The sequence below is a fragment of the Crinia signifera genome, chromosome 2 (assembly GCF_055691185.1).
Source record: "Crinia signifera chromosome 2, ASM5569118v1, whole genome shotgun sequence".
Taxonomy (NCBI): Eukaryota; Metazoa; Chordata; class Amphibia; order Anura; family Myobatrachidae; genus Crinia; species Crinia signifera.
This window is the reverse complement of record NC_139218.1, coordinates 140,161,977-140,185,860: the sequence shown is the minus strand read 5'-3', so window position 1 is coordinate 140,185,860 and position 23,884 is coordinate 140,161,977. Positions and strand designations below refer to the sequence as shown.

At 46.8% G+C, this 23,884-nt stretch overlaps 1 protein-coding gene across 1 annotated transcript in view; it reads right to left on the bottom strand.

The window, feature by feature from the left end:
* Positions 1–748: 748 nt before the first annotated feature.
* Positions 749–23,884, bottom strand: part of SLC60A1 (solute carrier family 60 member 1) — a 59,537-nt gene continuing 36,401 nt past the window's right edge. The window contains exons 4-10 of the mRNA XM_083173015.1: positions 23,295–23,469; positions 19,414–19,532; positions 14,662–14,835; positions 13,764–13,911; positions 5,400–5,470; positions 2,975–3,095; positions 749–1,017 (exon numbers count right to left, since the gene is read on the bottom strand). Of these exons, the coding sequence (XP_083029141.1) occupies positions 962–1,017; positions 2,975–3,095; positions 5,400–5,470; positions 13,764–13,911; positions 14,662–14,835; positions 19,414–19,532; positions 23,295–23,469 (864 nt within the window). The 3' untranslated portion in view covers positions 749–961. The remainder of the gene's footprint in view (positions 1,018–2,974; positions 3,096–5,399; positions 5,471–13,763; positions 13,912–14,661; positions 14,836–19,413; positions 19,533–23,294; positions 23,470–23,884) is intronic.

The window sequence follows — 23,884 nt, the reverse complement described above, 5'->3', positions numbered from 1 at the left end:
ATACTTCCATATTATGATTCGAACGTCCTTGTGTTTTATATAATAAAAGTAATTTTATATATATATACAGCGGAGCTTCCGGCCGGGGTTACATCCGGCGGAAGTAAGCCTAATTGACAATGTGCATGGGTATAAATATGATCTCCTTATCACTCCTCTCCAAGCCTTGAGGAAGACAGGTTGTCCTGTCGAAACGCGTTGGCAGGAGAGGAGCGTGCTGTTTTGATTGCTGATTGTGTATCCCAGTTTTGATGTGCATGTTTTGTTCGTAAATAAAGCTATCAACACTAAGAGAGGGATTTTCTGTTTTTATGTTCTGTGGACGGGAGGAACTCACCTCCAGGAAAAGAAATCCCCCAAAAGATACCTTGATACGTTTATGACTACACATTTATTTGTGAGTATGGTACACATCATATACTCGCAGAAGTTGCACCTGTGGTGAATTCCCAATAGGCTGCAAAGATACCTTTATATGCACATATCTACGCTTTTAATCGTGAGTCAGGGTACGCCTCTAGTTACCCATCCTTTGAGTGCACCCCCAATTCTGTTAACCATACGGAATCCATTCTGATACATATTTTTGTTTTATGTATTCACACCCTCTCAGCATCATTGGATAACTGTGTGGACAGCCGATCATCGCCCCTGGTCCATCCTTCCAAACCAGTTGCATCTACATAGGGTTTAGTGGTGACCCTTTTTCTTGGACTTGGCTGAAGATTTGGTTTTTGCGCCTTGGGACTTTTTATCTTTGTATTTTATACACACCATTCTTATTTTATAGAAAATCAAGACTCTTTAGAGAATATACTTTATTCTTTTCTCCTTTCCATTAAGTTATGTAATGCAATATATCGCATTGCAGCTTGTTGCAGAGCTGGCATATTAGATATCATTTGATTCAAAAGCTCATAATGTTGTTCAATATTGTTTTGCTTTTAAAATGATTGTTTTTCTATCGCTGATATAGATCTGTCTCTCTGTCAAGCTCTGGAAATTTGCACACGGAGTCTGCAGAGAGAATGGAGATATAAATGACAGATGACCGGTATCAGAAATTCCAAAGGAGTAATTGTTAAATGCTGTTAAAAGAAGACACTACATCAGGGGTAGCCAACTCCAGTCCTTGAGAGCTACCAACAGTTAACGATTTCCAGGTCTTCTAACACAATCAGAGGTGAAGTAATTAGCTCCACCTGTGGATCATTTATAATGTCAGTCAGTAATGAGTGCACATGTGCCCCAGCTAGGTGATCTAGAGAACGTGACCTGTTGGTAGCTCTCAAGGACTGGAGTCGGCTACCACTGCACTACATAGACTACAGCTGTTTTAAGCAAATTGCTACATGTACAGTATGAGACGAAACCATGAATCTTGACCGCTGGATGTAAAATAAACATAATAACACGATGACTGCAGCTTAACATATACCCTTGTCCACCTGCCTAAAAACCCAGGCTTTTGCTGGGTCAACCTGGGACTTGGGTCAAAGGAAAAGTCTACAAAGGAAAAAAAAACGGATTTAGTGACAGGAGCAGGGTTTTAGCAGGTAAAACACAGGTAACGTGCTGTGGAAACAGCTCTGACCCAGGAAGGGGAGGCTGGCCATTGTGCAGCCAGCTCGCCTGCCAATGCCTGCTGCTTGCCCGCCCATGCCCACCCATTGCTGCCAGCTGCACACCTGCTGGTGTCTCCCACTGCCCTGCTTTCCCAGGTTTTCCCTCATGGAAATGGTGTCTACCAGGGAAAAACCCGAGAATACAGTGCAGTGGTAACAGGGATCCTAGAGAGGGGACTAGCTAAAATCCTGGTTCAAAAATCCCGGATTTGACCTGGGATTTTGGTGCAAAAACACGTTGTGTTTGTGGTCATTGTCTTACTGCACTTCCAGCGTACTCCCAGAGTAAGATGGTTCAAGTGAGCTGACTTCTATCAGATCTAGTGCATGCATAGAAACCTGATCCTCGTCTAACCTAAAGGTATGTACACACTATATAATACATCTGTAACTATATGCACATTAACAATATCTCCTGCATATCATCTAGTGTGTAAGCTCTAGATCAGTGGTAGCCAACCCTAGCCCTCGAGAGCTACCAACAGTGCACATTTTCCAGACAACCTGGCTGCTGCACAGCTGCACTCATTAATCACTGACACATTTTAAAAGATACACAGATGGAGCTAATTAGCTCACTTGTGATTCTGTGAGGAGACCTACAAAACATGCACTGTTGGTAGCTCTCGAGGACTAGGGTTGGCTACCCCTGCTCTAGATTGTCAGTGACCACTCCCGATTGAACACTAGGATCTGCTGGTGGTCGGATGTCATTGTACTATATGTGTTTGACTGGATAAAAGTACTAAATAAAAAGGATGTGCCTGAAAAGACTGAAAACGTATTGAAGGCGTTAACTGATATAAGCATAAAATTACTATGGGAATTCTGTCACATATAACCCCGGGTTAACCCTTTGAGTGCCAACAACTCTGAGAGATGCGCAAAATATCCGCTAAAAATGGCAACATCTCTTTATAAAGCTTCTAAAAATGAAGAGGTGATGTTGCCCAATCAATCAAGCAACCATCAGATTCTCCTTATCATTTTTTAGGATGCAATAGAGAAATCATTAGAGAATCTGATTGGCTATAGGCAACATTACCTCTTTTCAGTTTTAGAAGCTTTAGTAAATTTGCTCCTTAGTGTAACTGAAGGTTGTATCCAATTACTCACTGCCATTGGCTGATTGGATAGCTTGTAAAAAAAAATTTAGGCAAAATATTTGGAAAACTTGCAAAGAATATCGAATCATGTGATATCAGCGCCTCGCCCCGAGCAGGCATTGGCCTGCCTGCCTTCCTAGGGGAACACCCACCTTTTTTAAGTGGACGCCCATAAAATGCTATGCGTGCCCCTGGCCCTCCCTCCCCGCAGGTATATATATGTATAGTATATGGGTTCCATACCTTCTGAAACCCTGGGATGCATATTATCAAGTATCAGCAGCACAACATACAGTGTGAGGGCCAGTATGGAGAGACAGACTCCACATACTAAGAAACTGTAACTTCCTTGTGTCTCGATCACCTACATTGGAGCAAAATACAGATCAATTACATAATATCAGTAATATAGTCGCTGTCTAAATAAATGTATGCTGTCATTATCTCCATAGAAGATAGTAGAAAAACAAAGCAATGTGGCTCATACACAGAATTCTTTTTTTCTGTGAACTGCAACCATGCAGCCGATTCAAACCTCGTTGAGCAGCGAATTCCGCCCCTCTGTCTATGGTAGGGGTCTGTGCATGTGCATAGGCTTTAATGCGCATGTGCATACCCCTAGAGTGGGTGCCTTCGGTTTTCAGTCGCTGTGCCGCTCGGTTCCTGAGTGACAGGCAGGGGGCGTTCTGGGGTGGTCACCGGCATTTCATGGGCGTGCCCAAAAAAATGCTGGGCACACCCATATAAACTCTAGGAAGGCCACAGGGAATGCAGGTGTTCCCCTGCCTGCTCGGGGCTTGTGGCTGACGTCACATGATGTCAGCGTCCACTCCCTATTCGCAGAAGACCATGCAGCCGATAAGTAAGTCCTGGGCTACTTTTCATCTGCGAATAGAGGAAAAATCCTTCTCTAGTAAGTAACCATCAAAGGATTTTCCTCTGTGCGGACGCTTCAATGTATAAGCGTACACATCTGCTCGTAGCGTAGGGAGGGGATATGGGTGGGTGGGGGCATGCGTTCCCCGGGGATGCGTTATCGTGCTCACTAGGCTCCAAATATATGCAGCCTACCGAGCAAGTCTGAATTACCCCCATATTCATAAGAATGCCATCTAGCAATAAGCTTGGAATCAGTAATGGCACTAGTAGCATCATAGCTTCAACCGACACCTGCCAGTGGGCCTTATTCAGATGGAAAAGCACTTTGCGGCTTTTATTTTTGTCCGCAAGTTGCATTCCTCATTAATGGGCATTCACATTTTTTCTTAATGTGCTTCAGTCAAACGCCAGACATATACCTGCATATTACTGGGGTTCCATGACTGGAATGGATGAGCAGAAGTGCTCAAAGTACTTGTACAGGTGTGTAGAAGTCTGAAGGAGTCTAAGTGGTGAGTACTATAACCTTGCTTTGAGAGGAACAATGATAATAATGTCTATGGAAAGGTTTTGAAAGCTTGGAGAGAGACACAGTACTTGATACATCTCTTCCTCTGTCTGATGGATCATACAAGCATTAAAAACACACCCAATTATGGATGATTACCAAAACAGTGGAATGACAAAAATACTATCGTTTTGGGACACAATTTGTTATTAAGTTTGTGACCAACTCTGAATTGTGTGTAGGCCATAAGTGGTTTTACATTTCATTTTGCAGTGCATGTATGGACACATTGGGCAGTATTCAGTGAGGATAATTCGCCCTGTTTCACGGCGAATTTGTGCTATTTTCGCATTGGAAGGTGATTTTTTTTGGGTCAGAAAGCGAATCACCCTATTCAACGTGCACTTCTCGCTGTCTTTCTAAGTGATTTTCGCCGTGTAGCAAATCGCCATCTTTTCAGGGTGAAGTGGAAAGTGAACTGCACGATCGGGTGCAGTGAATACCTGGTCCCCTTCTGCCTGGCTCCCAGGGAGCCCACCTCCCCCCCCCCCCCCCCCCCCCACATACATTCTGGGGCAGGCAGGGAGACTTCCACCGTCCTCAGGCTCCCGCAGGGGTTCACACTCGCCGTCAGGGGCAGGGAGCCCCTGCGACGTTGAATAGGGGGGTCAGCGAGGCTCCGGAACACGGCGGGCAGTGGCGACTGTGCAGCAAATCCTAAACAGGATTCGCTGCACGCCGTGAATATTCTCATTGAATACGGCCCATTGAATCACTTGCAGTACTTGCAATTGCATAGCTGCTTTTGAAAGCAAATGCTTCTGGTTTGTGTATATCTGTAAAACTAGACCAATGTTCATGTTCCCACTCTCACTTTATTACACAGAAGTCTATCCTGCATTGTATAACATTTTCTGTATGATGTAGTTGGGATAAGACTGGGTTTGTGGCCCTGGGTGCCTTTGCACATGCGAAGAGTGACTTGGCAGCTGTGGGTGATTCTGGGAGGAAGCCGATCAGATCCCTTTACAGCAACAATGCAGAAAGAGGCCCATAGGCTTTATAATGCGTTACCCTCTACATTGGAGACCTGGCGACGGGGTCATATAACATATGGAAAATGTGGTAAAAACCACAAAAACCTATGTTTTGCAGTGCAATTTTCCCAATAGTACTTCCTGCCCATTGTCACATTTACCTTTACACTACTACTACTACTTACTTTCTCCCACAAAATAAGTGGCATATAACTTACTCCAAACAGAACAGATCATTTCTTACCGTTCCTACAAGGATCTGAAGAACCATCTCACCACACCCAGCTGCTGTAACAAGAATCGTAGTGGCACATCCTGTGGATATACACATAAGACAAAATCTGGTTGTATTTTGTGGCAAATGCAATAATTAAATTATATTTACAAATATGGCCTTTACATAATGAATGTTTTCATATAAGGAAGCAGTGTATTATAACATCACTATTCAGCTGCAATTCCTAGGACTACAGAACCATTTACTTCAGTATACATAGTTACATAGTAGGTAAGGCTGAAAAAAGACTTGCGTCCATCTAGTTCAACCTGGTATAGATATCCATTGCGGATTTGGTAGGTTCTGATATTTTACAGCCAAATTATATTTCTTATTTGTACCCATGGATGTTTTTCTCCAGTAAATGTTTGTCCAACTTTGCCTTGAACGCATTTAATGAGCCAGCCGTTACCACCTCTCTGGGAAGAGAGTTCCAGAGTTTGACTGTTCTGACCGTAAAGAAATTCTTTCTACTCGCTGAATGAAATCTTTTTTCTTCTAATCTATACTCATGCCGTCGTGTCCTAGATTCCTTTCTAGTAGAAAAGAGGGTGTGTGACAGTTCCTTATATTGGCCCTTGATATACTTGTACATGTTGAGCATGACCCCCTTAAACGTCTCTTTTCTAATGTAAATAGTCCCAAATTGCTTAATCTCTCCCCGTAGCTTAAATTCTCCATTCCCCTAATAAGCTTTGTTGCTCGCCTTTGGACTTTTTCTAATTCTATGATGTCCTTTTTATAGTGTGGGGCCCAGAACTGCACTCCGTACTCGAGGTGAGGTCTCACCAATGCTTTATACAGTGGCATAATTACCCTTGAGTCCCTAGTTTCCATTCCCCTCTTAATACATGCCAGAATTTTGTTGGCCTTTTTTGTAGCTATAGAATACAGTATATTAAGCCTGATAAAGTGGTGATAAAGCGGTACTAATGGGGAAGGTGATAATGCACCAGTCAGTCAGCTGCATTTGAAAAATGACATAAGTTTATTGGCTGGTGCATTATATTACAATTGTTTCCAACTGTACTGCGCAGCATATTCCATTAAGCTTTACAATTGGAAACAACAGTGATAAAACAAACTGGGTAGTAACAGACTGATATTGAGGTATGAGGGCCCTGCCCGCAAGCTTACAATCTAAAGGATTTACTGTATGGGGGGTATTCAATGTCAGGGGTACGACTGCCGAGCAAGCTCGACAGCCGTGCCCCTGTCCCATTCTCGCTTTGCTCGACGTGAGCTCGGCCGTCGAGATTCAATGTCCCGGCCGCCGAGCGGCGAGAAGGGGGCGTGGCAGCGAGTTGAGGATGGAAATAGACGAGCTCCGGCCGGGAGCTCGCCTATTTCCGGCTTTTCTCGGCAGAACGAGCCCGGCAGCTTGTGCTGTCGGCTCGTTCTGCGGTGAACCCCTGCTCAATGCTGTCGGGGAAGACCGCATTGAACAGGGCCCCGAAGCCATCTCCCCCGTCGGGAGATGGCTGCGGGAGGTCGACCGACATTGAATACCCCCCTAAATCTGTTAATAGTGCTACCAGCACCCCTTTAAGCTCTATTAGTATCCTTGGATGTATCCCATTGATTTATCCACTTTTAGATTTGATAGTTCGGTTAGGACCTTCTCTGTAAATGGACGTATTTCATTTTTATGAATATCTCTGCAACTGGCCCCTTCCCCTCTTTTTTCAGTAGAGAATACTGAGCAAAAATATTTATTATGATGATGTGCTATTATTTGTCTCCCTCAACAAAACTCCCAGTCTATGGGGCTATTCTGACTGTCGGAACGTTCTCACAGTCCGAATCCCAGGCCATTTTCGGTTCTTCCAGCTGTAACTCGACAGCCTGAATTCAATGTTCCGGAAGTCGAGTGCTGGAAAGTCTGCGGATTGGCAAAACAGCTGCGGATTGTTGAAAAACAGCCGTGAATTTGACAATCCAAAACAGATTTGAATTTTTAAAAAAGTCAGATCTGACATACTTCAATGTTGTCTGTAACAGCAGCATTGAATTGGTGAGTGCTGATATACAATATCTCCTGTCGGAAAATATCGGCAGATTAAATACAGCCCTCTTTAGTCTTATTATTTCGCCTTTTTGTTTTTCTCCTTTCATTTATATACCTAAAAAAAGGTTTTGCCTCTACCCACTGACTGGGCCATTTTCTCCTCAACTCGTGCCTTTGCCATCTTTTTTGCTTTCACAATACTTGCTTCTGTTTTCAGAAACTACACTGGCTTCCTTTTCCTTGTGCTTTTCCTAACCCTTTTAATACAAATGCCTTTAGTGTTGCACTTTGTAATTTTTCCCACTTTTCCAGCACTCCTTCCGCTTTCTTCCACTCTGCCAAACCATCGCTTACACATTTTCGCATCCATAGGAAATCACCCTTCCTAAAATCTAGCACCTTTTCGTTTTTGTATAGGATGAGTCAGTATCTGTCTTCTGAACCACACTGCTTAATGGTCACTAGATCCCAGGTTGTTACCCACTTTTATGTCTGATATTCTGTCACCATTTCTATTAAGTATTAAGTGTAATATTGCGCTTTGCGAGTGGGCTACCTCACGTATCGCTGGAGGGATGCTTCCTGCAAAGAATTCAAAATACTCTTACTTTCAGTGGAACTAGCAACAGGCACCTCCCAGTTTACATCAGGAAGATTAATCTCACTTGATTATTACCTCGCCTTTTGATGGCGTTTTGGCGATGTCCTCCAGTAGGCAGGGCCGGCAACAGAAATCTTGGGGCCCGGTACATGGACATCTTCGGGCCCCCTCCCATATATATACCGTAGAAAAAATGGGCACTCACCAAGGTCAAGATTTCCAACTTGAGATTTAATCCATACAAATAGACATCACATCTTCCGACATCACGTAACGTTTCGGTCTTTGTAAGACCATCATCAGGAATTAGTACAGCATAGTAACAAGTAGCATCAGACAGGCTGCATGGCATCTATCCTCTCTAGTTGGAAATCTTGACCTTGGTGAGTTCACACTTTTTCTACGGTATCTATTGATGATCATTTCATCTGGTGGAGCACCCCCTATTACTGAATTTTGGATAAGAGTGTGGTCTCTTTGGAGATACTCTGCAGCAGCAGGGAAGTGCAAGTTTGGAGAGACTCTGCTGCAAACTGGACGGCCTGTGACAGGCAAGACTCTGTGTTGGGAGGGGCCCTCGACGTTTGGCTGCTTGTGGAGGAGGGAGGTGCCGGGATTGCTAGGCGGGGAAGAAGAGGGCGGCGCAACATCACTGGCGTCAGGGGAGTGAAGAGTGCAAGCGCACATCTCTAGCGTCCAGGGGAAGGCAAGAGAGCGGCGCTGGGAGCACATCTTCAATGTCTGGGGGGGGATGGCAGCGCAAGGCGCACATCACTGGCGGCTGGGGGGAGGAGGTGCCGCGGACCCTGCCCTTTTCTACTAAGCACAGAGGAGTTCAGTCTCATAGAGGCAGGGATCATGGGGCCCCTCCAACCCTTGGGGCCCGGGTCAGATTTCCCCTCCCCCCTGTCGTCGGGCCTGCCAGTAGGTTCTTGTCCACTTCCTGTTCCTGACCTGGGGGTCTGTAGATCACCACAGTATGAAGAATGCCTTGTCCTGTGTTTCTACGGGTCACCCAAAGGGCCTCAGTTCTTTCTTCAATACATTGTATTAAAGTAGTTTTCATGGTTTTTGTACTAACATTTCTATCCCTCCTCCAATTCTTCCCATTCTGTCCTTCCTAAATAAAGTATATCCTGGTATAGCTTTGTCCCAGTCATGTTTTTTATTGCATCATGATTCTGTAATAGCTACAATCTAGATCATGGGTCTTCAAACTGTGGCCCTCCAGATGTTGTGAAACTACAAATCCCAGCATGCCTTGCCACAGTTTTAACACTCCCTAATAGCAAAACTGTGGCAAGGCATGCTGGGATTTGTAGTTTCACAACATCTGGAGGGCTACAGTTTTAAGACCCATGATCTATTCTAGATCATCCCTTGTCATTATTGAAATCAGTTCTGGGATTTCCTAAGCTCCTAGCATTTGCACACATAGCTATTAGAATTTTGTTTGTGCTTTTCCTGTTCCTCGCTGTGTATTTGGTTTTGATCTTAATTACCTTTTGTTGCAGTGGTTATGCTTCCTATTCCGTTTGACTGCAAAAACAATACCTCTGGGTTGGGGGGAGCAGACTGCATTTTTCCTATTTGTTTCGCTGGACCCTTTACCAATTATTTATATAGCGCACACATGTTCCAAAGCGCTTTACAGAGAATATCTGAACACTCACATCAGTCCCTGCCAGTGGCGTAACTATACATTTAGCTCTCCCCTGCAAAAATAGTTTCTGGCATTACACACGCACACAATTTGACACACATAGTATACATATACACTGCCGACAAACATATAATATACATCACACACACACACACACACTGCTGACACACATAGTATACATACGCATTGCAGTATAATATACACTGCTCAAAAAAATAAAGGGAACACTTAAACAACACAATGTAACCCCAAGTCAATCTCACTTCTGTGCAATCAAACTGTCCACTTAGGAAGCAACACTGATTGACAATTAATTTAGCATGCTGTTGTGCAAATGGAATAGACAAGTGAAAATTATAGGCAATTAGCAAGACACCACCAATAAAGGAGTTGTTCTGCAGTTGGTGACCACAGACCATTTCTCAGCTCCTATGCTTTCTGGCTGAAGTTATGGTCACTTTTGAAAGTTGGCGGTGCTTTCACTCTAGTGGTAGCATGAGATGGAGTCTACAACCCACAGCCCAGTGGCTCAGGTAGTGCAGCTCATCCAGGATGGCACATAATTGCGAGCTGTGGCAAGAAGGTTTGCTGTCCGTTAGCGTAGTGTCCAGAGCATGGAGGCGCTACCAGGAGACAGGCCAGCACATCAGATGTGGAGGAGGCTGTAGTAGGGCAACAACCCAGCAGCAGCAACCCTACCTCCGCCTTTGTGCAAGCAAGAACAGGAGGAGCACTGCCAGAGCCCTGAAAAATGACCTCCAGCAGGCCACAAATGTGCATGTGTTCAAACGGTCAGAAACAGACTCCATGAGGATGGTATGAGGTCCCGACGTCCAGAGGTGGGGGTTGTGCTTACAGCCCAACACCATGCAGGACATTTGCATTTGCCAGAGAACACCAAGATTGGCAAATTCGCCACTTGCGCCCTGTGCTCTTCACAGATGAAAGCAGGTTCACACTGAGCATGTGACAGAGTCTGGAGACGCCAAGAAGAACCTTCTGCTGCCTGCAACATCCTCCAGCATGACCGATTTGGCAGTGGGTCAGTAATGGTGTGGGGTGGCATTTCTTTGGGGGCCGCACAGCCCTTCATGAGCTCGCCAGAGCAGTGGTTCCCAAACTGTGTGCCGTGGCTCCCTGGGGTGCCTCGGGACACTTGCAGGGGTGCCCCAGGTTGGTGGTCCAGGACCAATTCAATTTATTTATGGTTAATTATTTATGGGCAAAACCAGTGCTGGTGGCTGCCAATCATAAAATGTGTACAAACAGAAGCAAATCCTGCCCTTTAGCACATAACTGACCCTAAGAATCGCATATAAACCCAATCTAATTCATTGTTTTTGGGCCTAGGGGTGCCGCGAAAAAATTCCGATACACTAGGGTGCCGTGATTCAAAAAAGTTTGGGAACCCCTGCGCCAGAGGAAGCCTGACTGCCATTAGGTACCGAAATGAGATCCTAAGACCCCCTGTGAGACCATATGCTGGTGCGGTTGGTCCTGGGTTCCTCCTAATGCAAGACCTCATGTGGCTGGAGTGTGTCAGCAGTTCCTGCAAAACGAAGGCATTGATGCTATGGACTGGTCTGCCAGTTCCCCAGCCCTGAATCTAATTGAGCACATCTGGGACATCATGTCTCGCTCCATCCACCAACACCACTTTGCATCACAGACTGTCCAGGAGTTGGCGGATGCTATAGTCCAGGTCTGGGAGGAGATCCCTCAGGAGACTATCCACCACCTCATCAGGAGCATGCAGGCAAGTGGAGGCTAAACACACTACTGAGCCTCATTTTGACTTGTTCTAAGGACATTACATCAAAGTTGGATCAGCCTAGTGTTTTTTTCCACTTTAATTTTGAGTGTGACTCCAAATCCAGACCTTCACGGGTTAATAAATTTGATAATTTTTGTGTGATTTTGTTGTCAGCACATTCAACTATGTAAAGAACAACGTATTTAATAAGAATATTTCATTCATTCAGATCTAGGATGTGTTATGTAAGTGTTCCCTTTATTTTTTTGAGCAGTGTACATAACACACACACTGCTGACACACATAGTATACATACACACACACACACACACACTACTGAAACTATAGTATACCTAAACCCATTTTACATACACATTGCTGACCCACACATATACCTGTATATAGCATATATATATATATACACACTGCTAGCACACACATACAGAATATACATACACAATGCTGACACATACTGTACACATAGTATTCACACAGTTGAGCCATAAACCTATTTTGACATAATAAAAACCACTAGCATAATTTATTAAAGCATACAAAACACCATAATTCATTATAGACTCTACACCAGGCATTCCCAACCACAGTCCTCAAGGCACACCAACAGTGCAGGTTTTTGTGATATCCAGGCTTCAGCACAGATGGTTCAATCAGAATCACTCAGGTACTAATTGTCACCCGTGCTCAAGCCTGGATATCACTAAAACCCGTGGTTGGGAATGCCTGCTCTACACACACATGCCCCCCCCCCCCTTACTCACAGAGCTCTGGAGTGCTTGCCCAGCCAGCCATTTTATTAAACATACAAACCCCCACTCTTGATGGCAACCCCTTCAAAATGTGACATACCTGCAGCGTCTGTCTCTCACAGGGCAGTCACAGCTTCACCCGGCCAGCCCAGAGAGGAAAGAAGTTAGAGGAGCTGCGCTCTTCAGCTCCCCCTACAGCCAGTCCAGGGCTTCACTATAACTATATAGGAGGCAGCTCTCCTGCGCAGCGTTATGGCTGAATTGTGATTCTCTTCTCTCAGGCTGTAATCGCACGAGATCAGCCTGAGAGGAGACGGTCCCCACTGCCTGCCAGCGTCTGTCTGAGAACTTCTGTCCCTGTCAGCGCCGGTGCCCTGTCGCTAGCTCCCCGAAGCAGCTGAGGGTCCCTGCCCCAGTGGAGCTTACACTATGGCCCTTATTCTGGTTCACTCACAAATGCAAATGCCTTCTCAAATGGACAAAACCATGTGCACTGCAGGTGGGACAGATGTAACTTGTGCAGAGAGAATAAGATTTGGGGGAGTAATTTTGTTTCTGTGCAGGGAAAATACTGACTGCTTTATTTTTACACTGTAATATAGATCTATAAAACCCCACCCAAATCTAATTCTCTCTGCACATGTTCACAGTAATGTACATACTGGAACCTGTATTCACTGTAAAATCAATCATTCTTTTATTTAGTTTTAGTTTGTTACGGTATGACTGTCCACCGTGTAGTCTTCTACAGATATCCGACTTCTTTGAAAATGACTTGAGTGCAGTTTTCTGTTTCTTTGTATTATGTTAGCTCTAAAGATATTGTTTTTCTTTTATATTACTATATGTTCATTTATCGCAGGCCAGGCGATAATCCAACGACTATGCATGTGTACGGTTCCTAGAACCCTGCAATAAAATCTTACATCTTTTTTTAATCACTGGCCGTAAGCAAGTTGATTGACAGGAAGCCAGATTTTGATAGTGGTAACCATCTGTTTCTGGGTGTGTCAGGAAAAACTCAGGTGTGCCAGGAGTTTGCAAGGGAAATTGTGTGTCGTCAGCTCAAGCCCCGATTAGCCTGTCTCTATCATTTGGGGCTACTTCTAAGCGATCTGACAACATTGCTTAGAAAGAAAGCCCTGATTGCTCTGTGTGTACAGGATATAGCGATGGAGGTGCGATGTCTTGCTCCGCAAGGATACCCAGCGCATTGTGGGTGTGCAGCGATGTGTGCTGAGTGATCTGTGATTAAGCATGTCACTCAGCACAGGCTCCCCCGTCACCCTGTGAGTACAGGTCTTAAGTCCTGGGCTCCGTACAGACTGCACACATAGGAGAAATCATTAGTTGGCGAATGACTTACAGATTTGCTGCTAATTGCCGGTCGGTGTCATTTTCACAAGCCTTGCACAGCAATTCATAGGCTTGCACGGGCAGGATTTACCCTAGCAGGTCTGAAGAACCCCCTTAGTGATTGCAGAACATGATGTTTAATAACACTTTCCTAATTACTTATGGGCCAGAAACTCTCCTCACCCTTGTAGCTTAGGATATCTTCTGTGTAGGCCAGCATACTAGGGAAAACACTACTGAGGAAGAGACCAAGAGAAGCTGTTCCTATGAAAAGGCCAGGGATACTGTTCTGGGACAACAGCAGAAGCAGGAATGTCGCGGACACTCCAATCTGGTGAGAGAGAGAACCGAGATATGCAGCACGTCAACACATTTTTTCACAAAAACAACCACGGTGTATGGGGCAATAGAAATAAAAAATCACACTGTAACCATGTTGTGATATTTACTACAAAATGACAAAAAACTGCTGTAATTTTGACTGTTAACAATAAGCAAGTTATAGTACATAACATAAGTAATATGCAACCCCTGTAACAGGGATTTATTGTACAATCATAGCACTAAACCTGTACTAATAATCCATAGCAAAAGAAAACAGACAATGCTATACTATATTAAATGTATACAGTTCTATGAACTCCTCCATCACAGTGGATGCTAGAGAAGGCTCCTCTAGCATCCAAAAAAAGTCTGCTATAAGGGGCGGACATTTTGCGAGGGAGATTTTAATAGTAGTAGGACAGGAGCTGAGCCAGCCTGGAGGAGAAGCGCCGGGACCGCAGACAAATAGATCTGCGTGTTCCGGCTACAGAAGTGGCGGCGGTGGCTAGCAGGCAACAGTGAAACAATAGCCCCGCAGACCCCCGGCGCTCACACTTTACTCAGCGCCTCCCCGCCGCTGCGGGATCTGTGGGGCTATTGTTACGCCACTGCTCCATCATTACACTATTAAAATATACAATTTTTGCATAGCAGTTTTGAAACACTTTATGCTATTATTATGAGCACATGCAAGTGTTTGTCCCAGTTTTGAGGAAACGATACACGTGTGATACTTATGAGCATCTTAACATCTTACCTGGTTAACAAAGAGCATAGAACGTGGTGGCACTTTGTAGGATATTGGAATGGAAATGAGTCGTCCCAGTGTTATTGAGGCCCAAAACAGGCTGGGTAGATATCCTGCTGTCTTATGAGCTAGAGACAGTGGTTCTTCCACAGCATAACTATAAATAAAGCCAGAGTATTCCCCCTAGGAAAGATATGGTCATATTATTAATAGGGAAACTGTACCAAACTCTATTATTATTGTTGTTATGTACACATTAGTGCATTCACAGCCCACATTCTCAGTGGCGTAACTATAGCACTGCAGCCTCCGCGGTCGCAGGGGGGGGCGCTGGGGGACTGCGGTGCTATAGTAATGCCGCCGCCCCCCATCCCCCGCAGGCTTACCTGTCTGCGCGTCCCGGCTCCCCTCCTGGCTTCAATCAATTCTATGGAGACGGACCACGATAAAATGGCCGCCCCATAAAGCAGACAGTTCTCTGAAACTGTCTGCGGTATGGGGCGGACATTTTATCGTGGTCCGTCTGCATAGAATTATTAATTGAAGCCAGGAGGGGAGCCGGGACACGCAGATAGGTAAGCCTGCGGCGATGGGGAGGGGCGGCACCGGCGGCCGGGACGCGCAGACAGGTAAGCCTGCGGCGATGGGGGGGGGGGGGGAGGCACCGGCGGCTGGGGGGGGAGGCGGCACCGGCGGCTGGGGGGGGCGCCCCCCCATTAACGGCGGCTGGGGGGGGCGCCCCCCCATTAACGGCGGGGGGGGGGGGCGCCCCAAACCAAGCTACGCCACTGCACATTCTATGTTATGTGTTCCATGCATGTCAGTACTGCATGTGAGTTTTCAGCTTGGAGATCTTGGGAGCGATCAATATCATATTGAATAATACATATGCCCTCTTTGTCTTTTGCTACATGAACGCTTAACCCTTTGAATGCCAAGTGAATTTGTCAAAATTGATGTGAATATTGCTAAGCAAACATTTTTATTCATCATAATGACCTGTAATTTTTACCTCGTATATTGGAAATATAATATTTTTAACACAACGTTTTTTTATTTGAATTTATATAACAAATGTGAGCGACGCTGGCATTTTTAGAAGAAATTCTGCACTCATAAGGTGCGTACATACGGGGCAATATGATCGCTGGCAATATATTGCTAGCAATATATTGCTCAGCAATCAGATTGCCCCGTGTCCCGTTTTCATCTGCGACCAGAGATGGTCGCAGATGAAAATTTAAACACTGCTGGGTGAAGAGGCAGGGGATGTCGCTGGTCGGAGGAGCATGCTCCTCCAACCAGCGACCATTCAGGGGCTGAAAACGGGAGCGCGCACCCGGCGATTTATCGCTGGTGCACACTCCAATCACTGGCAATATGGTCGCTCAGCGACCATATTCCCAGCGATTTCAGCCCCTATCGCCCCCATGTGAACACAGCAATACTTTGCACATCTCTCAGAGAGATGTTGGCAATTTTAGGGGATATTATGTGCATCTCTTAAGCCCCGTACACACGGGGGAGATATATTGCTCAGCCATATATTGCTGAGCAATATGTTGCTCAGTTTCTCCTTTTAATCAGCGACCAGAGATGGTCGCTGATGAAAAAGAAACTGCCGGGGGAGCCCGGAAGTGGTAATCAGCTGGTCGCAGGAGCATGTTCCTGCGACCAGCGATCACTACAGGGGTAAAAACGGGAGCGCGCACCCGGCGATATATCGCCGGTGCACACTCCCATCGTGGGCAATATGGTCACCAGCGACCAGTCACCTTTGAGCCCCGAACACACGGGGGGGGGGGGGAATATTTTGCTCTGCAATATATTGCTCAGTTTCTCCTTTTCATCAGCGACCAGAGATGGGAGCAGCAGAGGTAATCAGCTGGTTGCAGGAGCGCAGGAGCAAGCTCCTGTGACCAGTGATCATAAGGGGGCTAAAAACGGGAGCGCGCACCCGGCGATTTATCGCTGGTGCGCACTCCAATCGCTGGCAATATGGTCACCAGCGACCATATTTCCAGCGATTTTAGCCCCTATCGCCCCCGTGTGTACACAGCTTTACAGAGATGTTGACACTCAAATGGTTAAGGCGCATGCACAGTACAGGATATTATAAAAGATATCACTCAGAACAGAGCAATATCCTATAGCGTGTACTCTCAATGTGCTATGATGTGAGAGGAGTGCTATGAGGTGAAAGCTTGTGTTGATTTTCTAGAGCGCACTAGCCAAAATCTTACCTAGGGAAATAAATTGGTAAGGGATAGCTCTGCGTATAGGTCTTTTGATCTTTGTAGTTAATTTTAATTCCCCCATACACTATACGATTTGGGCACGATTTCACCGGGATTCGAATGAATCGGGCCATGAAATCGGCCCAAATCGCATGTTTTGACATCCCCTCCGATCCGAAGCGCGGTCCCGTGCGCAAAGGATCGGAGTCGGGCTGTCGGACCGGCTGTACATAAGATTTCCTAAATCTTATGTGCAGCCTCCGGGCGGGGGACACCAGAGCCGGGCAGGGGGAGAGACGGGCAGAGTCAGCGGCGGCAGATGCTGGGGAGGGGGGGTAGCGCTGGAGAGCCAGGCTGGGGACACAGGCAGCGTGCGGGGGTGGACGCCGGTGAACTGACGAGGGAGCTGGGCAGGAGGACTGGGCAGGAGGATCGGGGACGGGGACAACTCTGCAAGTACAAAAAACCATTACAAATGAATGGGCAGCCAGTGATTGGCTGAGAGAGCTCTCAGCCAATCAGCAATTGGCTGAGAGAGCTCTCAGTCAATCAGCAATTGGCTGAGAGAGCTCTCAGCCAATTAGCAATTGACTGAGAGAGCTCTCAACCAATCACTGGCTTCCCATTCATTTGTATTGTTTTTTTTTTCCCTGGCTTGCAGTGCAGAGCGAGTCCCCGATCCTCCTGCCCAGCTCCCTCGTCTGTTCACCGGCGTCCACCCCCGTGCACTGCCTCTGTGTCCCCAGCCCAGCTCTCCAGCGCCCCCCGTCCGCTGCCTATTTGACAGCTTACCATGCCCGGCTCCCCCCCCCCCCCCCCCCTGCAGCTCCCCAGTGTTCCTCGCCCGCTGATTCTGCCCGGCTCTCCCCCTGCAGCTCCCCGGGAGTTTCATATGATAATTCGCATGGCGATTTATCATATGCAAAACTTGGCACATCAAGTGCCTAATCATGTGTGAAACCTCCCGGGGAGCTGCCGGGGAAATCAGGTCCGACTTGTCCCTAGGACAAGTCGGCCTAATGTATTGGGGCCTTTAGACTTTCAGGCATTCTCCAGATATGTTTGACACAAAGTTTGCATTTACATGTTTGTTACTGTGGCTTCAAACTGTACATTCTGTTATCTCTAACTGATTATTGTTATCTGGCATCTGGACAGTTTAGTAGTGCAGTATTATCTCTGTTATCCCTGTCATTTGGTATTCTCTTCAGTGTCAACAATTAGCTCCCTTTCACATCCCTTTCACATTGGCGGAAATTTACAGATATATTCTCATACATCTTTGCTGCAGCCCCTCTTGGCGCATCAGGTTGCGTGAGAATCTTCTAGCATCGTATGCAGTGCATAGCTTCCTACCCTCCTGCATTCTGCAGGAGATTCCATGAAATAGCAGCAATCTCCCTCTCTCCCTGATTAGTCTAGCAATCTTCCTCATTTCACCCAGACCACATTATGTAGCTGTTGAATGAGAGATAGGGGCCCATTTATCAAGTAAGATTTGCGGCTAAATCGCAAATATTATGTATCACTGAAATGTAATAAAGGGGACCGCAGCAGGAATCTCCGATCCCTGCTGCGATCCCCCCCTGCAGCGCCGCCGGCCGCATCCCCCATAGGTTTCTATGGGGGATGCGAAGCTGCCCGATGTATCAACCTCGGGCAGCCCGGCATCGCACCCCTGGGCTATCGCCATTCTGATATGGCGATAGCCCATTGTAGCTTATGGCTACACATCGCACTGCCCGAGCAGGGCAGTGCGGTGCGGTCAGAGAGTTCGGCGGGGGTCAGCGCATAACCGCACATGCGCAGACCCCCCCCGGCTTCCGGGTCAGGGCTTCGCAGGGACGGGCTCCTTTCGGAGCCCTGTCCCTGCGCCCCCATAATGATAAATCCCTGCCTTATCACATGATACCGCAATGCGATGCCCGGCATCGCTATATAATGATAAATGCGCACCATAGACATTTACATTGAATCATCAGCACCGTTTCCCAGCATGGGTGATAAAACACAGTGATCCCTATGGCTACCTTCATGTCTTGTGGCCATTTATATGGAGCCATGTGTAAAACACAATAGATGAACAATCACTGACACGTATCAGTGTCTTTTATTTAGCGAGTACATTATCTCTTACTAACTGCTTTGGGGCTCATTTACATTTGGATATAAGTCATTTTAAATGATTCCTCTCAGATGTAACAGTACACACCAATGATTGTAGGTGCCACGTTTACAATCTCGTTTCACAATCTCTCCATATATGGAACTAGACACGCCCTTTGGGTGGAGCATGACACGCCCCCCTGAATGGGGCGCTGTGCAAAATTCTACTATCAACTATAATCTCAAGTTCTGTAAAAAAAAAAAAAAATTGAAAAATGACAGGAGCTCATTGGTTAATGTTTTATCTCTTTCCACTTCTCTCTTCAAGCTTTAATAAATCTCCCTCAGTATGCTACAAATACTGTCACACCATACACAATGATCAGGAACAGCACATTGATATATGACTATGTCTCACCGCAATGCCATCAGTCATGAACAGGATCGCTGCTGAACAGGCATGAATCGCATATAATGTGTAGGGAGCATTCGAAAAATTATTATTACTGTGGCAGCAAAGCCGGGACATCACATGACCTGAGTGAAGCAAAAACAAATAATACAATGATTAAAGATAGCTTATACCTCCTTGTAGGACGGCAGTTCTCACTACTCATGCCCAGAGAGGAGAAATGACAGCCAAATCCTGGTACCTGCACAAAGGATCTGGCAAGCACCATGACGGGAGCATGGGCAGAAATGTTGGCATAAGTGCGCGTGTGCAAAACGCCGGCTTCTATGGACTGCATCAGCTGCAGCCCATAGAAGCTGAGGAGGGACGCATAAAACTCTGGGAGTAGCTTCCTACTGGAAGCACATTCTCTTCTCATCACAAATTGGTCTGGCAGTTCCAGAGGGAGAAAACACCTCAAGCATGACTGGCAGGTAGCACTTCCTATAGAAAGTCCCTGCCAGCTGTCACAGTGTATCCAGTGCAGTCAACTAGCTCATTAACTAATGGTTAGCATGCTATAAGTAAAATTTTAACCATGTCCTACATTCTGGGATTGATATAGTCACTCACTCTAAATCTGAAATTTAAATTTTGCTCTCTCTTTCTTTATAACAAAGCCCTGGTTAGAGTTGTAACCAGTGGGGGCCCGTACCTTTTCGGGGGAGGGGGGCTGCCTCTGGCCGCAGCCAAGGTACCGTGATGCAGGCACCCCCCCCTGTCGTTGCCACCACTGGTCCCTACAGAGTTCCCATCACCTGTGCTATGATGACAGGTGCAGGGACTGGCGCATGTGCAGTACAAACCTCTGTACTGTGCATGCAGCCAGCTTCTATGGGCTGCTTCAGCAACAGCCCATAGAAGGAATCTTGGTCCTGGCACCTGTACAATAAAAATGACAGGCACCAATATAGGTACTGCGAATGCACAATCGGTAATTTTGCGTGGCGGCCCGCAGAAAGGCGTCCCGGAGGGGGGGAACACCTTGGTGACTGTCCGGACTTCCAATAGGATGTCACTGCCAGTCACAGTGAAGCCAGTGCAGTCTCACAGACTGCATCTGGCTTCACTACAGTGGCGAGTATTACCTGGGGGGGGGGGGGGGGGGGGGGGGGGGATGAGGGATACTACTTGCCCGGTCTGGGATTGTTGGGGGGAGGGCCTAGCAAGATTATTATTTTAACTGTCAATGGCAGTAGCTTATTGTAGTGATAGCTGCAGAGATAGGCCACAAGGGGCCCAATACCTTTGTCCAGCTCCAGAAAGTGATACGTGCTGCCCTACATTGCAGTGACCTCTTCCCAAGCTTTTCCCAGTAAACCTGACCCTGTGAGTTACTTTCCTGGTATCAAAGGAGTATGTCAGATGTGCGACAGACTCCTTTTGAGAATCTGATGCAGTGTAACTTTACAGAGATGGACAGAGGCTGCAGAAGAGGGATTGTAACTATTCTAGGCGAGTTGTGCAAGTTTTGAAAAATTATACAATCGAGAGTGATGACCACCAAATGATCAGCTCCCAACTGTCATTTCTTAAACCCACCCTGTAACAGCAGTCAGGAGTTGATTGGCTGCTGTGTTATCTCTCTCTAATTGATCACTTTTCAAGCTTAGTATATCTGGCCCTTTTTCTTTAATCTTATACTAAGCTGGCCTTGCGGGGCTGCAGTTCTATTGGTCCTTTCCTTAATTATTGCTGTATGCGAGGAGGCTCAGGGACTCTGAGTCTAAGATTAGAGGAGAAGAGTGATAGGCATTATAGTAGTGCCTTTTATACACATAACGCTAACAGTAGTGCTTCTTATGCACATAACACTAGTGATAGTGGGGAAGCTGTATTAACCAGCATTAAGTGCATTTCTGCACTTAACGCTGGTTAACAGGGGGGATTAAGCAGGGCCGGCGCCACCACTAGGCAAATCTAGGCATTTGCCTAGGGCGCCAGCCACTGGAGGGCGGCACTTCGCCCCTCGCCTCTCGCATGGAGGCTGCAGGGGTGTCCGTGCCGGGTACCTGCGGCGCTGTGTGATCTGGCGGCGGGGTCCCTGCAGTGATGCGCGCTATCCGGCAGCCAGGCGGCGGCACGGGAAGCGCTGCTGGGTTTGAAAAACATTTTGCATGCTGATTGGCTGAGATTCAGCCAATCAGCGTGCGGCGAGTTTTCAAACCCATCAGCGCTTCCAGCGCCGCCGCCTGGCTGCCGGATAGCGCGCATCACTGCAGGGACCCCGCCGCCAGATCACACAGCGCCGCAGGTACCCCCCGTAGGCACCGGGCGCCCCACCCCCCCTCGCCTGGGGCGCTCTGGTGCCTTGCACCGGCCCTGGGATTAAGTTTTTCATAATGTATGTATAATGCACCACATGTGCATTAGGGACACTTGGCAGGGCTGTCCCCTGTAATCCCCCCCCCCCAGTATTTAGCGGTCAAAACGCCAGTTCACTGCGGGGTCTGCAGGGTTAATGCTAGCCCTGCTGCTGGCTCCGGGCGGCGCTGGAGATCTCGCACATGCCCAGAACTGCCACCACGGGGAACATACGATCGCGCATGAACAGGGATTCTAGGAGCGCTGATAAGGAGAGCCATTAACACTGGGCATAACGACTCTCTGTATCAGCTGGGGGGGTTAATACATTCGGCTGCTACGGGTGCTCGCTTCTCCACGTTATGCAGGAAAAGTGGGACCCATTATTTTTAAAATGCTAGGGGCATATTGATGCATCTGCCCCAGTGCCCCTTAATAATGCACACAGCAGTGCTCTTATACACATAACACCCATGATAGTGCCGCTTATACACACAATGCCCATGGCAATGCCGCTTATGCACAAAATGCCTGCGTTAGTCCTGCTTATACACATAATGCCTGTGGTGGTGGTGGTGGTGGTGCTGCTTATATACATAATGCTATAAACATGCTACGGGGTAGATGGAGACTAAAGGAGTATGTGGGCATGGGGAAAGGAGGAAGGCTGCCGGGCACTTGGAACAGGAGCAGTAGGCGGGGTGCCAGAAATTAGATGTATAGCTGGAGGTTGGGACAGGTGGAGGAGGGGATTAGTTGCACAGAGCAGGGACTGCTAAGGCAGGGGACAGGGCAATGAGTTGGCACTATTGCTACTGGGTGGGGCCCTGTAGTGTTGTTGGTACCAGTGGCGAGCCCAATTTATTAACATTGGGATTGGCCTGGGGGGCATCTGTCACTCTGCCTCCCAGCCCCCACAGGTGGTGGGTGGCACAAGGTCAGACTGATAGGAGAGCAGGGCATTGAACAGGTATCTCATACCCCAGTGAGATCCTTTCCTGGTCTTTAGTAACTACGATTCTCCCCTGCCATGAGTAGAGAAGTGTGCAGCTTGCGGCCAAATGGGTGGATCCTCTGATGGAGTTCCACCTCCAGAGAAGAGAAGGGTGCAGCCACTGAGCTGACATGCTATGTGGGTGCCCAACATTAGGGTTTGCCTGTGCACACAAAGCATCCTCCTGTGCGCATGCCTATGGTGTTCAGAAATAAAATATGTCACTGCTAGGTATAGTTCTGCTAATTATGTGTTTCAGTGTTTTAATCTGAAGTGCAAAAGATAATCATAATTTGTTTGTACAGTGGGGTCATGGCTATGCGCAAATTGCATGGTCACCGCTCGGAAATGCCCATTTCACAAAGAAAAGTGATGCACTCACAGGCAGACTGGGCTATCCGCTGTTTCACGCTCTACTGTGTGCAATTCTATTGTAAGCCCCGTACGCAGTCTATGATTGCTTCGCAAACGTAAGTTGCAGATATCTGAGGGATACATCTGAATTTGGCCATTTGTCCGAAAGAGAATCAGGTTCAATGTCACTTCTTACCTTTCTTTTCGCCCTGTGTTTGTGTTTCCCGCACCTGACTGTCAGATATCTCATTGTTCTTTTGTACTTCCATTGCTAATTCATCTGCAGATAGCAAAGACCCTGTTCTGCGCCCACAGCAAGGCACCATGCCTTTCTTGTAAATCAGCAGGAAAACGGCTATGGGCACTGGAAGCTGGACCAAAGTAGGACAGGTTAAAGTAACTGGTTTTAGTTCAGGTAAGTACAACTTAACATTAAATCACTATTGTAATTCTATGCAGGTAAGCAAAGTAACACATGTATACATATCTTCTCTTATCTCAAAATATCATCCAACACGACCTCTACGCTCCTCCCAAGATCTGCATCTCTCATCCACACTCATTACTTGCTCCTATTCCCGACTGCAGGACTTTCTTCGGGCTGCACCCACTTTGTGGAATGCCCTCCCAAGCACAATAAGACTCTCCTCCAGTCTCCAAACCTATAAGCGTTCCCTAAAAACTCATCTCTTCAGGCAAGCTTATCAAATTCCAGAACCAGTCATAGAACATTGCATTCTGGTGTAATCGATGCAATAAAGAATACAGTATCTATCCTTATGTATC